The sequence below is a fragment of the Scyliorhinus canicula genome, chromosome 25 (genome assembly GCF_902713615.1).
Source record: "Scyliorhinus canicula chromosome 25, sScyCan1.1, whole genome shotgun sequence".
Lineage (NCBI taxonomy): Eukaryota > Metazoa > Chordata > Chondrichthyes > Carcharhiniformes > Scyliorhinidae > Scyliorhinus > Scyliorhinus canicula.
The window spans coordinates 1,337,090-1,353,507 of NC_052170.1; the positions used below are offsets into that span (position 1 = coordinate 1,337,090).

At 54.0% G+C, this 16,418-nt stretch overlaps 1 protein-coding gene across 2 annotated transcripts in view; it reads left to right on the forward strand.

Annotated features, from left to right (window-relative positions):
• LOC119957195 (cAMP-specific 3',5'-cyclic phosphodiesterase 4B-like) overlaps positions 1 to 16,418 on the forward strand; it is a 597,446-nt gene that overhangs the window by 500,455 nt on the left and 80,573 nt on the right. For both annotated transcript variants that reach the window (XM_038785008.1, XM_038785007.1), the window contains 2 exons: positions 827 to 870; positions 7,749 to 7,861. In XM_038785008.1, coding sequence (XP_038640936.1) covers positions 827 to 870; positions 7,749 to 7,861 — 157 coding nt within the window. The remainder of the gene's footprint in view (positions 1 to 826; positions 871 to 7,748; positions 7,862 to 16,418) is intronic.

A 16,418-nucleotide genomic window follows, 5' to 3' on the forward strand; every position in this document is an offset into this window, starting at 1 on the left:
GTCTGCATCCTGTCTGTGTGTATGCTGTCTGCATCCTGTCTGTGTGTATGCTGTCTGCATCCTGTCTGTGTGTATGCTGTCTGCATCCTGTCTGTGTGTATGCTGTCTGCATCCTGTCTGTGTATGCTGTCTGCATCCTGTCTGTGTGTATGGTGTCTGCATCCTGTCTGTGTGTATGGTGTCTGCATCCTGTCTGTGTGTATGGTGTCTGCATCCTGTCTGTGTGTATGGTGTCTGCATCCTGTCTGTGTGTATGGTGTCTGCATCCTGTCTGTGTGTATGGTGTCTGCATCCTGTCTGTGTGTATGGTGTCTGCATCCTGTCTGTGTGTATGGTGTCTGCATCCTGTCTGTGTGTATGCTGTCTGCATCCTGTCTGTGTGTATGGTGTCTGCATCCTGTCTGTATGTATGGTGTCTGCATCCTGTCTGTGTGTATGCTGTCTGCATCCTGTCTGTGTGTATGCTGTCTGCATCCTGTCTGTGTGTATGGTGTCTGCATCCTGTCTGTGTGTATGCTGTCTGCATCCTGTCTGTATGTATGCTGTCTGCATCCTGTCTGTGTGTATGGTGTCTGCATCCTGTCTGTGTGTATGCTGTCTGCATCCTGTCTGTGTATGGTGTCTGCATCCTGTCTGTGTGTATGGTGTCTGCATCCTGTCTGTATGTATGCTGTCTGCATCCTGTCTGTGTGTATGCTGTCTGCATCCTGTCTGTGTGTATGGTGTCTGTATCCTGTCTGTGTGTATGCTGTCTGCATCCTGTCTGTATGCATCGTGTCTCATTGCCTCGAGTTACATTAACTTGTTTTTCTCCTTTCCTCCACAGGAGGTCACCAGCAGGGCCGCAGCCTGCTCTGTGTACTCTGTCAGGTAAACAACGTTTTGTACTCAATGGGAGCTGGAGCTTGTCCTTTGCAACTATAGCAGGTTGTGTGTTCACAGCACCAAGCTCAACCCCGCTGCAGAGGAGCTCCACAGCTTGCATTAAAATCATGATTTCACAGGGCCAGCCCATCACAGGGTTAGATACAAAATAAAGCTCCCAGGCCAGGTAAAGTTACATAGATACATATATACATAGAAGATAGTAGCAGGAGGAGGCCTTTTGGCCCTTCGAGCCTCCTCTGCCATTCATCACCATCATGGCTGATCATCCAACTCAATAGCCTAATCCTGCTTTCTCCCCATAGCCTTTGATCCCATTCTCCCCAAGTGCTATATCCAGGCGCCTCTTGAATATATTCAAGGTTTTAGCATCAACTGCGTCCTGTGGTAATGAATTCCACAGGCTCACCACTCTTTGTGTGAAGAAATGTCTCCTTATCTCTGTCCGAAATGGTTACCCTGAATCCTCAGACTGTGACCCCTGGTTCTGGACAGACCCACCATCGGGAACATCCTTCCTGCATCTACCCTATCTAGTCCTGTTAGAATTTTATAAGTCTCTATGAGATCCTCCCTCATTCTTCTGAACTCCAGCGAGAACAATCCCAACCTAGTCAATCTCTCCTCATATGACAGTCCCGCCATCCCTGGAATCAGTCTGGTAAACTTTCGCTGCACTCCCTCGAGAGCAAGAACATCCTTCCAAGAACAACCGATCCCTGTGGAACCCCACTAGTTACTGCTTGCCAATTTGAAAAGGACCCATTAATCCCTACTCTTTGTTTCCTCTCTGCCAACCAGTTTTCTATCCACCTCAATACATTTCCCCAAATCCCATGTGCTTGAATTTTGCACAATAATCTCTTATGTGGGACTTTGTCAAATGCCTTCTGAAAGTCGAAGTAAACCACATCGACTGGCTTCCTCTTGCCAATTGTACTGGTTACATCTTCAAAAAATTCCAACAGATTTGTCAAGCATAATTTTCTCTTCAAAAATCCATGCTGACTCTGACTGATCCTGCCACTGCTTTCTAAATGTTCCGCTATAAAGTCCTTGATAATGGATTCAAGCATTTTCCCCACTACCGATGTTAGGCTTCCTGGTCTATAATTCCCTGCTTTCTCTCTACCTCCCTTTTTGAATATCGGAGTGATGTGAGCTACCCTCCAATCTGCAGGGACAGTTCCAGAGTCTATAGAATCCCGGAAGATGCCCACCAATGCATCCACTATTTCCAGAGCCACCTCCTTAAGCACTCTGGGATGCAGATTCTCAGGCCCTGGGGATTTATCTGCCTTCAATCCCATCAATTTTCCCAGCACCATTTCTCTACTAATGCTGATCTCCCTCAGTTCATCCCTCTCAGTAAACCTTTCATTCTCCAACATTTCTGGGATCTGATTTGTGTCCTCATTTGTGAAGACAGAACCAAAGTATGTATTTAATTGCTCAACCATTTCTTTGTCCCTTATTATGCATTCCCCTGTTTCTGTCTGTAGGGCGCCTACATTTCTCTTTACCAATCTCTTTCTCTTCACATTTCTGTAGAAACTGTTAGTGTCAGTCTTTATGTTCCCTGCAAGCTTCCTTCCGTACTGTACTTTCCCCCTTTTAATCAATCCCTTTGTCCTTCTTTGCTGAATTCTAAACTACTCCCAATCCTCAGACCTATTATTTTTCTTGAAGGGGGCATAACTATAATAACTATAAGGTTTGGGGTGGGAGATATAGGAGGGATGTCCGAGGTAGGTTCTTTACTCAGAGTGGTTAGGGTGTGGAATGGACTGCCTGCTGTGATAGTGGAGTCAGACACTTTAGGAACTTTCAAGTGGTTATTGGATAGGCACATGGAGCACACCAGAATGACAGGGAGTGGGATAGCTTGATCTTGGTTTTAGACAAAGCGCGGCACAACATCGAGGGCCGAAGGGCCTGTTCTGTTCTGTACTGTTCTATGTTCTTCCTTGTATCAGATACTATTTCTAATTTCCTTTATAAACAATGGATTGGCCCTCTTAATGCCTTTGTTTTTCTGCCAGACAGGAATGAACAGTTGCTGTAGTTCCCCCATGCGTTCCTTGAATGTTTGCCATTGTCTATCCACTGGCATCCCTTTAAGTAACTCTCCCCAATCTATCAAGGCTAACTGATGCCTCATTTCCTCATAGTTCTATTTATTAAGATTCAGCACCCTAGTCTCCGAATCAACTACTTCACTCTCCACCTTGATAAAAAATTCTTACATGTTATGGTCACTCATCCCTAAGAGGCCTTGTACAGCCAGATTGGCAATGATTCCCTTCTCATTACACAGTACCCAGTCTAAGATGGCCTGCTCTCTAGTTGGTTCCTCCACATATTGGTCAAGAAAACCATCCCATATACACTCCAGGAATTCCTCCTCTACGGCATTGTGGCTAATTTGATTTGCCCAATTTATGTGAATATTAAAATCACCCATGATCACCGATATTCCCTTATTACATGAATCTCTAATTTCTTGTTTAATGCCATTCCCAACATTATCACAGCAGTTTGGGGGTCTATATATGACACCCACTAATGTTTTTTGTCCCTTGGTATTTCTCAGCTCTACCCATACAGATTCCACATTGTCAGACCTAATATCCTTTCTCACTATTGTGTTCATTTCCTCTTTAACCAGCAGTGCCACCTCACCACCTTTTCTTTTATTCCTGTCCTTCCTAAATACTGAGAACCCTGGGACATTCAATTCCCATCCCTGTTCACCCTGCAGCCATGTCTCCGTAATCCCAATTATATCACAGCCATTTATATCTATCTGCGTGATTAGTTCATCCACTTCATTGCAAATGCTCCGTGCATTAAGACACAGAGCCTTTAAGTTTGTCTTTTTCACAATGCTTGTCTTGCTCCCAATATTTTTCTCTACTGCCCTGTTTGAATTTTGTCCTTGGTTTCTCCACCTATCACTTTTCATATTCACTTTTCTACCTTTTGCTTTTGTCCTTGCTCCCTCTGTCTCTGACTCCTTGCGTAGGTTCCCACCCCCCTGGCATATTAGTTTAAACCCCCAACCACTCTCGCAAATAGCCCCCCCTCGGACATCAGTTCCAGTCCTGCCCAGGTGTAACCCGTCCAGTTTGTACAGGTCCCACCTCCCCCAGAACCGGTCCCAATGCCCCAGGAATCTGATACACTCCCCCTGACACCATCTCTTCAGCCACGTATTTATTCATCCTATATATCCTGTCATTTCGACTCTGACTAGCACGTGGCACCGGTAGTAATCCTGAGATCACTACCTACGAGGTCTGATTTCTTATCTTCCTTCCTAGCTCCCTGTATTCCGCTTTTCGGACCTCATCCCTTTTTTTAACCTATGTCGTTTGTACCGATGTGTACCACGACCACCCTCCCCCTCCAGAATGTCCTGTACCCGCTCCGAGACATCCTTGACCTTAGCACCAGGGAGGCAACATACTATCCTGGAGTTTTGTTTGCAGCCACAGAAACGCCTGTCTATTCCCCTTCCAATTGAATCCCCGATAACTATTGCACTGTCACACTTATTACCCCCTCCCCTCTGCAGCAGAACCAACCGTGGTGCCATGAGTTTGGCTGTTGCTGTTTCCCCCTGAGAGGCCATTCCCCTCAACTGTATCCAAATCGGTATATCTGTTCTGCAGGGGAATGGCCACAGGAGATTCCTGCACTACCTGCCCCGCTGTCTTGCTCTGCCTGGTGGTCACCCATTCCCTTCCTGCCTGTGGAGTCTGAGCCTGCGGTGTGACCACCTCTCTATACGTGCTATCCATGTATAGTTTTATTTTATTCAGCAAAGACAAAGTCCTGAAGTTTTTCCTGCCGCTGCTGTGTTGAGAGCAGATAGGCCTCCACTGAGTCTGTGGATTGGATCGTACAGCTCAACCGTCCCATTCCACCCCCACCCCCACCCCTGATGTACACCTACCCTCCTTCCTGCACCCCATCCACCCACCCCAGCACCTCCACACCCACTCCCCCTCCAAGCCCCCCACCAGCTTACCACAGGGTGTTGGCTCTGGGCTGGCAGCATCAGCAGGTCTGGTCCATGGGCGGAAGAGGATGATGGCGATGAGTTCTGATGCTCCACATCGACTGCCAACGTCTGACTCCCGCCCCGGTGTCACATACCATTGTCTGCCTGGGTGATCTCTGCACGCGTGCTAGCCATTCCACCACTTGGGCCCTCACTTGTTCTAGGGGTCGCGTTGGGGTCTGTTGCGGGGGTGGTGTGTGGTAATGGCTCACTCACCGGATCGGCCCTGCCACATGGCAACCCTGTCCCTCTGGCCTAGGCCCCTGGGTCTCACAACTGGCGTGGTGCCACCCTGTTCTGCCCACTGCCCATCGGATGTGCCAGGGACAGGTGGGGGGGGGGGGGGAGTTCCGAGGCACTGCGGCATCCGGCACCTCCGCTGCAGGATTCACCCATCAGCTCCTCCTCCTCTCTCAGGGTATCCAGTGGCCTCAGGGCGACTCCTTGGGACAGGGTGCGGTCGGAGGGAACTCCAGGGTCCCTGCCATCACCTGATGCTGCCAGTCCTGGAGGCCCGCTCCCGTCATGACCAGGGTATTGATGCTCATGGCCACAGAGCACAGAGACCGTGTCTTGGGGGTTCCTACCTCCATCTGATGTACCGCAGCAGCTGTTACAGAATCCTCTTCACAATAATGACCCAACGAGGTGAGAGTCTCTGGGATGGTGGAGCCCAGTGTGTGGAAGAAGGCCATTTGTGCAATGGCTCTGGGCTGTCTGCATGGTGAGGGGTAGCAAGCTTTTTTTTTTAAATTGTTTTTATTAAAGCTTTTTTCAACCAGAATTTTTACATAACACAAAAATAAACCAAAAATATGTAACAAAACTAGGTGACTGTTATCATTATACAAAACTCAAACATACATTAAATAGACAATTCCCCCACCTGACACCCCCCCCCCATTGCTGCTGCTGCTGACATTTTCCTGCTCCCCTAGAAAGTCAGGGAAAGGCTGCCACCGCCGGGAGAACCCCAGCAAGGACCCTCTCAAGGCAAACGTTATTCACTCCAGGCTGAGGAACCCAGCCATGTCACTAACCCAGGTCTCCACACTCGGGGGTTTCGCGTCTCTCCGCATTGACAAGATCCGTCTCCGGGCTACCAGGGAGGCAACAGCCAACACTTCAGCCTCTTTCACTTCCTTCCTGCACTCCCAGATCTTCCGACACCCCAAAGATCGTTATTCCCGCGTGTCCAAAATCCTGAACATAACCCTCGCAAAGCCCTGCCAGAATTCTTTAAGCTACGGGCGTGTCCAAAACTTATGGACTTGGTTCGTTGGACTCCCTGCACATTTCGCGCACCTGCCCTCTACCCCAAAGAACTTGCTCATTCTCGCCGTCGTCATGTGAGCCCATTGCACCACCTTAAACTGAATTAAACTGAGCCTGGCTAATGATGCGGACGAATTCACCCTGCCCAGGGCGTCAGCCCACAGGCCCTCATCCAGCTCCTCGCCCAGCTCCACCTCCCACTTGCCCTTCAAATCCTCCACTGGGGCTTCCTCCGCCTCCTGCAGCTCCTGGTATATGTCTGACACCTTCCCCTCTCCTACCCAGATGCCAGACACAACCCTGTCCTGTATCCTTCGAGGGGGTAACAGCGGAAATGTCCCCACCTGTTTTTTGAGAAAGTCCCGGACCCGGAGGTATCTGAAAGCATTTCCCAGGGGCAGGCCGAACCTCTCCTCCAGCGCCTGCCGCTGGGGAAAGTCCCATCAAAAAACAGGACTCCCATCCTTCTAATGCCTGCCCTGTACCAGCTTTGAAACCCACCATTTATCCTGCCCGGACCACGCCGACCCCTCTTCCATTACCCATTTCCTAATCATGGCCACATTAGCCGCCCAATAGTAGCTACAGAGGTTCGGCAGTGCCAACCCCCCCCCCCTTCCCGGCTACGCTCTTGTTTGCACTCACAAATCCTGTGATAATCCTGTTCACCTGTTTGAAGAAGGATTTGGGGATGAAAATGGGGAGGCACTGAAAGACAAACAGGAATCTGGGAAGAACCGTCATCTTCACAGTCTGTACTCTTCCCGGCAGGGAAAGCGGGAGCATGTCCCACCTTTTAAAGTCTCCCTCCATCAGCTCTACAAGCTGAGATAAGTTGAGCCTGTGTAGGGCATCCCAGTTCCTAGCCACCTGTATGCCTAAATAACAAAAGCTCCTCTCCACTATCTTGAGCGAGAGCTCCCCCAGTCTCTCCTCCTGACCCCTGGCATGGATTACAAACAGCTCACTTTTCCCCACGTTCAACTTGTACCCCGAGAAGCTCCCAAAGTCCCCTAGGATCCACAGGACCACCCTCATCCCCTCTAGCGGGTCCGAAATATACAACAGCAGATCATCCGCATAGAGGGAAACCCAGTGCTCCTCCCCCCCTACCCCGGACCAACCCCCTCCAGTTCCTCAAAGTCCTCAGCGCTATGGCCAACGGCTCGATTGCCAGGGCAAATAGTAACGGGGATAGAGGGCACCCCTGCCTCGTCCCTCGGTGCAGCCTGAAATACTCCGACCTCAGCCGGTTCGTGGACACACTCGCTACGGGGGCCTGATACAGCAGCTTGACCCACCCTATGAATCCCTCCCCGAATCCAAACCTACCTAACACTTCCCACAGGTACTCCCACTCCACGCTGTCAAAGGCCTTCTCTGCATCCATTGCAGCCACTACTTCTGCTTCCCCTCCCTCCGAGGGCATCATAATAATATTCAGGAGCCTCCTCACATTCGTGTTCAGTTGCCTGCCCAGGGGTAGCAAGCTTTAACCATGTGTGCCCCGCTGTGTTTCTAGATGAAACTTACCAGCAACTGGCGAAGGAAACCCTGGAGGAACTGGACTGGTGCCTGGACCAGTTGGAGACGATCCAGACACATCGCTCAGTCAGTGAGATGGCTTCAAACAAGGTAGGAGATTGTGAGCAGGAGGCAGGGGGGTGGAGGGGATGGCCAGAATGTGCTCGAGAGTTGGGTGATTGGGCATTTTTCAATCTTCTGTGTCTCCCTGAAGCCAACATTTATTCAATGAGGAAAAATAAATGTGTTTCTGTGAAACTTTACAACTGATTTGTGTCCAAACCCTGAGAGGAACGGGGAAGTGACATCACATCACAGCGCTGAGGGAGATCGAGTAGTGGGCTGGACGGTGAGGGGCACTGGGTGGTGGGCTGGGCGGTGAGGGAGTCTGGGTGGTGGGCTGGACGGTGAGGGGCACTGGGTGGTGGGCTGGACGGTGAGGGGCACTGGGTGGTGGGCTGGACGGTGAGGGGCACTGGGTGGTGGGCTGGACGGTGAGGGAGTCTGGGTGGTAGGCTGGGCAGTGAGGGGCACTGGGTGGTGGGCTGGACGGTGAGGGAGTCTGGGTGGTAGGCTGGGCAGTGAGGGGCACTGGGTGGTGGGCTGGACGGTGAGGGAGTCTGGGTGGTGGGCTGGACGGTGAGGGAGTCTGGGTGGTGGGCTGGGCGGTGAGGGGCACTGGGTGGTGGGCTGGACGGTGAGGGAGTCTGGGTGGTGGGCTGGGCGGTGAGGGGCACTGGGTGGTGGGCTGGACGGTGAGGGAGTCTGGGTGGTGGGCTGGACGGTGAGGGAGTCTGGGTGGTAGGCTGGACGGTGAGGGGCACTGGGTGGTGGGCTGGACGGTGAGGGGCACTGGGTGGTGGGCTGGATGGTGAGGGGCACTGGGTGGTGGGCTGGACGGTGAGGGAGTCTGGGTGGTAGGCTGGGCAGTGAGGGGCACTGGGTGGTGGGCTGGACGGTGAGGGAGTCTGGGTGGTGGGCTGGACGGTGAGGGAGTCTGGGTGGTGGGCTGGACGGTGAGGGAGTCTGGGTGGTGGGCTGGACGGTGAGGGGCACTGGGTGGGGGGCTGGGCAGTGAGGGGCACTGGGTGGTGGGCTGGACGGTGAGGGGCACTGGGTGGTGGGCTGGACGGTGAGGGAGTCTGGGTGGTGGGCTGGACGATGAGGGAGTCTGGGTGGTAGGCTGGACGGTGAGGGAGTCTGGGTGGTGGGCTGGACGGTGAGGGAGTCTGGGTGGTGGGCTGGGCGGTGAGGGAGTCTGGGTGGTGGGCTGGACGGTGAGGGGCACTGGGTGGTGGGCTGGACGGTGAGGGAGTCTGGGTGGTGGGCTGGACGGTGAGGGAGTCTGGGTGGTGGGCTGGGCGGTGAGGGGGTCTGGGTGGTGGGCTGGACGGTGAGGGAGTCTGGGTGGTGGGCTGGGCAGTGAGGGAGTCTGGGTGGTGGGCTGGGCGGTGAGGGGCACTGGGTGGTGGGCTGGACGGTGAGGGAGTCTGGGTGGTGGGCTGGACGGTGAGGGGCACTGGGTGGTGGGCTGGACGGTGAGGGAGTCTGGGTGGTGGGCTGGGCGGTGAGGGGCACTGGGTGGTGGGCTGGACGGTGAGGGAGTCTGGGTGGTGGGCTGGACGGTGAGGGAGTCTGGGTGGTGGGCTGGGCGGTGAGGGAGTCTGGGTGGTGGGCTGGACGGTGAGGGGCACTGGGTGGTGGGCTGGACGGTGAGGGAGTCTGGGTGGTGGGCTGGACGGTGAGGGAGTCTGGGTGGTGGGCTGGGCGATGAGGGGGTCTGGGTGGTGGGCTGGGCAGTGAGGGAGTCTGGGTGGTGGGCTGGACGGTGAGGGAGTCTGGGTGGTGGGCTGGACGGTGAGGGAGTCTGGGTGGTGGGCTGGACGGTGAGGGGCACTGGGTGGTGGGCTGGACGGTGAGGGAGTCTGGGTGGTGGGCTGGGCAGTGAGGGAGTCTGGGTGGTGGGCTGGACGGTGAGGGGCACTGGGTGGTGGGCTGGACTGTGAGGGAGTCTGGGTGGTGGGCTGGACGGTGAGGGAGTCTGGGTGGTGGGCTGGACGGTGAGGGGCTTTGGGTGGTGGGCTGGACTGTGAGGGAGTCTGGGTGGTGGGCTGGACGGTGAGGGGCTTTGGGTGGTGGGCTGGACGGTGAGGGAGTCTGGGTGGTGGGCTGGACGGTGAGGGGCACTGGGTGGTGGGCTGGACGGTGAGGGAGTCTGGGTGGTGGGCTGGACGGTGAGGGGCACTGGGTGGTGGGCTGGACGGTGAGGGGCTCTGGGTGGTGGGCTGGACGGTGAGGGGCACTGGGTGGTGGGCTGGACGGTGAGGGAGTCTGGGTGGTGGGCTGGACGGTGAGGGGCACTGGGTGGTGGGCTGGACGGTGAGGGAGTCTGGGTGGTGGGCTGGACGGTGAGGGGCACTGGGTGGTGGGCTGGACGGTGAGGGAGTCTGGGTGGTGGGCTGGACGGTGAGGGAGTCTGGGTGGTGGGCTGGACGGTGAGGGAGTCTGGGTGGTGGGCTAATGGTGTGATGTGGTGTGACTGTAGGAGACATTGTCGATGGTGAAAGATCAGTGATAGAGTTTACGGTGTGATGTGGTGTGACTAGGAGACATTGACGATGGTGAAAGATCAGTGATATAGTTTATGATGTGGTGTGACTGTAGGAGACGTTGACGATGGTGAAAGATCAGCGATATAGTTTATGATGTGTGACTGTAGGAGACGTTGACGATGGTGAAAGATCAGTGATAGAGTTTACGGTGTGGTGTGACTGTAGGGGACGCTGACGATGGTGATGGCCCCATGTACCTGTTACCCTTCCAGGCAATGGAGCACACAGCTTTGGGATAAATGTTTCCGTAAGCTGCGTTCCTGCTTGTCCTATCCAGCGGGTCTCTCCTCATCTCAGGTGGTTGGTCCATTGGCAACTTAACCAAATCCCATTTACCCGTGATAGTCACGCCTGGTTTGGCCGTGATTTTAACATTCTTTTAAATCCTGCTCACCTCACACTCACCTCACACTCACCTCACTCCACCTCCCGCTCACCTCACACTCACCTCACACTCACCTCACTCCACCTTCCGCTCACCTCACACTCACCTCACACTCACCTCACACTCACCTCACACTCACCTCACACTCACCTCACACACACCTCACACTCACCTCACACACACCTCAAAGTCACCTCACTCCACCTCACACTCACCTCACACTCACCTCACTCCACCTCCCGCTCACCTCACACTCACCTCACACTCACCTCACACTCACCTCACTCCACCTCCCGCTCACCTCACACTCACCTCACTCCACCTCCCGCTCACCTCACACTCACCTCACACTCACCTCACACTCACATCACTCCACCTCACACTCACCTCACACTCACCTCACACTCACCTCACTCCACCTCCCGCTCACCTCACACTCACCTCACTCCACCTCCCGCTCACCTCACACTCACCTCACTCCACCTCCCGCTCACCTCACACTCACCTCACACTCACCTCACTCCACCTCAAAGTCACCTTACTCCACCTCACACTCACCTCACTCCACCTCCCGCTCACCTCACTCTCCCTCACACTCACCTCACTCCACCTCCCGCTCACCTCACACTCATCTCACTCTCCCTCACACTCACCTCACTCTCCCTCACACTCACCTCACTCTCCCTCACACTCACCTCACTCTCCTTCACACTCACCTCACACTCAACTCACCCTCCCTCACACTCACCCATATCACACTCACCTCACTCCACCTCACTCTCCCTCACACTCACCTCACTCCACCTCCCGCTCACCTCACACTCATCTCACTCTCCCTCACACTCACCTCACTCCACCTCCCGCTCACCTCACACTCACCTCACACTCATCTGACTCTCCCTCACACTCACCTCACTCCACCTCCCGCTCACCTCACACTCACCTCACTCTCCCTCACACTCATCTCACTCTCCCTCACACTCACCTCACTCTCCCTCACACTCACCTCACACTCAACTCACCCTCCCTCACACTCACCTCACTCCACCTCCCACTCATCTCACTCCACCTCACTCTCCCTCACACTCACCTCACTCCATCTCACACTCACCTCACTCCACCTCACTCTCCCTCACACTCACCTCACTCCACCTCCCGCTCACCTCACACTCACCTCACTCTCCCTCACACTCACCTCACTCCACCTCCCGCTCACCTCACACTCACCTCACACTCATCTCACTCTCCCTCACACTCACCTCACTCTCCCTCACACTCACCTCACTCTCCCTCACACTCACCTCACACTCAACTCACCCTCCCTCACACTCACCTCACTCCACCTCCCGCTCATCTCACTCCACCTCACTCTCCCTCACACTCACATCACTCTCCCTCACACTCACCTCACACTCAACTCACCCTCCCTCACACTCACCTCACTCCATCTCACACTCACCTCACTCCACCTCACTCTCCCTCACACTCACCTCACACTCAACTCACTCTCCCTCACACTCGCCTCACTCCATCTCCTGCTCACCTGACTCCACCTCACTCCACCTCACACTCACCTCACTCAACCTCACTTCACCTCCCTCCACCTCTGGCTCACCTCACTCTCCCTCACATCACCTCACTCAACCTTACTCTCCCTCACACTCACCTCACTCCATCTCACACTCACCTCACTCCACCTCACTTCACCTCACACCACCTCACTCTCCCTCACACTCACCTCACACTCAACTCACCCTCCCTCACACTCACCTCACTCCATCTCACACTCACCTCACTCCACCTCACTCTCCCTCACACTCACCTCACACTCACCTCACTCCACCTCACTCCATCTCACACTCACCTCACTCCACTTCACCTCACACTCACCTCACTCCACCTCACTCTCCCTCACACTCACCTCACTCCACCTCACTCCATCTCACACTCACCTCACACTCACCTCACTCCACCTCACTTCACCTCACACTCACCTCACTCTCCCTCACACTCACCTCACTCACACTCACCTCACTCCATCTCACATTCATCTCACTCCACCTCACACTCACCTCACTCCACCTCACACTCACCTCACTCACCTCACTCCATCACACACTCTCTCTTCCTCACTCACCTCACTCCACCTCTCGCTCACCCCACACTCACCTCACTCCACCTCCTGCTCACCTCACACTCACCTCACTCTCCCTCACACTCACCTCACTCCACCTCACACTCACCTCACTCCATCCCATACGCGCCTCTCTCCACCTCACACTCACCTCACACTCACCTCACTACACCTCACACTCACCTCACTCCACCTCACACTCATCTCACTCACCTCACACTCACCTCACACCACCGTCACCACCTCACACTCACCTCACTCCGCCTCATTCATCTCACACTCACCTCACTCCGCTCACACTCACCTCATTCCACCTCACACTCACCTCCCGCTCACCTCACTCTCCCTCACACTCACCCCACACTCACCTCACACTCACATCACTCCACCTCACACTCACATCACTTCACCTCACACTCACATCACACTCACCTCACACGCACCTCACTCCACTCACACTTACCTCACATACACTCACCTCACTCCACCTCACACTCACCTCACACTCACCTCTCTCCACCTCACACTCACCTCACTCCACCTCACACTCACTTCACTCCACCTCACACTCACTTCACTCCACCTCACACTCACCTCCCGCTCACCTCACTCCACCTCCCGCTCACCTCACCATCCTATAGTCACCTCACTCACCTCACAGTCACCTCACTCCACTCACACTTACCTCACTCACACTCACCTCCCGCTCACCTCACAATCACCTCACTCCACCTCACCTCACCCCACCTCACACTCACCTCCCGCTCACCTCACACTCACCTCACTCCACCTCACACTCACCTCACCCCACCTCACACTCACCTCCTGCTCACCTCACACTCACCTCACTCCACCTCACACTCACCTCACACTCACCTCACTCCACCTCACACTCACCTCACTCCACCTCACACTCACCTCACCCCACCTCACACTCACCTCCCGCTCACCTCACACTCACCTCACTCCACCTCACACTCACCTCCCGCTCACCTCACACTCACCTCACTCCACCTCACACTCACCTCACCCCACCTCCCACTCACCTCACACTCACCCCACCTCACACTCACCTCCCGCTCACCTCACACTCACCTCACTCCACCTCACACTCACCTTACTCCACCTCACACTCACCTGACCTTTCACTGTGGCAAACTCCTGTTATGTGGATACCAGCGACAGCACAGCAGACAGTGAAATGCCCACATGATGTGTTTCTGGTGCTGTTGCTTCTGAGACAATGTCAGTCAGAACATTTGCAGGATGGTCTTCAGTCAATACCTACACACCCAAAAGAGAGAACGGATTTGTTCCTGAGATTTGTAGTGATTTTCTGAAGTTGGGTATTTAAGAGCCGTCTTGTGATGTGAGACTGGGGTCACATATAGACCGGGTCGGGGTTAAATTCCATATCCCGAAGGATATTAACGAATTGACAATCTGTCATCTTTCACGGTCATTTCTCGGGTGCCAGCTGGCAAGTTGCCAGTTATTTAATTCAGTTCCGCGTCTCGCCATAGTAGGATTTGAACCCGTGACTTCTGAATTGCTAAGACAGCACCATTAGCAGTGAATTTATCTATTGTTATTTATTGGAATTTCTGATTGCCTCATCATCTACACACCCTGATTTACCAGGATGCTGCCTGGTATGGAGGGCATTAGCTATGAGGAGAGGTTGGATAAAATCAGTTTGTTTTCACTGGAATGACGGAGGTTGAGGGGCGACCTGATAGAGGTCTACAAAATTATGAGAGGCATAGACAGAGTGGATAGTCAGAGGCTTTTTCCCAGGGTAGAGGGGTCAATTACTAGGGGGCATAGGTTTAAGATGCGAGGGGCAAGGTTTAGAGGAGATGCACGAGGCAAGTTTTTTACACAGAGGGTAGTGGGAGCCTGGAACTCGCTGCCGGAGGAGGTGGTGGAAGCAGGGACAATAATGACGATTAAGGGGCATCTTGACAAACACATGAATAGGATGGGAATAGAGGGACACGGACCCCGGAAGTGTAGAAGATTTTAGTTTAGTCGCGCAGCATGGTCAGCACAGGCTTGGAGGGCCGAAGGGCCTGTTCCTGTGCTGTACTTTTCTTTGCTCATACAGAGGGTTTTAGTGATGTGATGACTATTTATGCTGTTGCACATTCCATTCACACATCCCAGCTCTGATAGTCCGAGGGACTGAGAGAGTTGAAAACACCACTGACAGGATTGTCCATTTCACAAGGAAGTGTTGACGCTGGGACAGAATAGGTGGACTTCTGAGACAGCAAAGTTGGTGCCAGTCCAAGAGCAATTCCGGAACCGTTAATGGACCAGCACCGACGCCACGTGGGATATGAGTGATTCAAATGGAAAGCAGTGTCAGACTCAGCGGGCTTGGGATCGACACTCGGGAGGCTGACAAGCTGCAGCCACAAAGGGGTACTTCATTCCCCACACACACTCATCCCACACACACTCATCCCACACACACTCATCCCACACACACTCATCCCACACACACTCATCCCACACACACTCATCCCACACACACTCATCCCACACACACTCATCCCACACACACTCATCCCACACTCATCCCACACACACTCATCCCACACACACTCATCCCCCACACACTCATCCCACACACTCATCCCACACACACTCCACTCCCCACACACACTCATCCCACACACACTCATCCCACACACACTCATCCCACACACACTCATCCCCCACACACTCATCCCACACACTCATCCCACACACACTCATCCCAACACTCCACTCCCCACACACACTCATCCCACACACACTCATCCCACACACACTCATCCCACACACACTCATCCCACACACACTCATCCCACACACACTCATCCCACACACACTCATCCCACACACACTCATCCCAACACTCCACTCCCCACACACACTCATCCCAACACTCATCCCACACACACTCATCCCACACACACTCATCCCACACACACACATCCCACACACACTCATCCCAACACTCATCCCACACACACTCATCCCAACACTCATCCCACACACCTACTCATCCCACACACACTCATCCCAACACTCCACTCCCCACACACACTCATCCCAACACTCCACTCCCCACACACACTCATCCCAACACTCATCCCGCACACACACTCATCCCAACACTCATCCCACACACACTCATCCCAACACCACTCCCCACACACACTCATCCCAACACTCCACTCCCCACACACACTCATCCCAACACTCATCCCGCACACACTCATCCCAACACTCATCCCACACACACTCATCCCAACACCACTCCCCACACACACTCATCCCAACACTCCACTCCCCACACGCACTCATCCCAACACTCCACTCCCCACACACACTCATCCCGCACACACTCATCCCAACACTCATCCCACACACACTCATCCCAACACTCATCCCACACACACTCATCCCAACACTCATCCCACACACACTCATCCCAACACTCCACTCCCCACACACACTCATCCCAACACTCCACTCCCCACACAC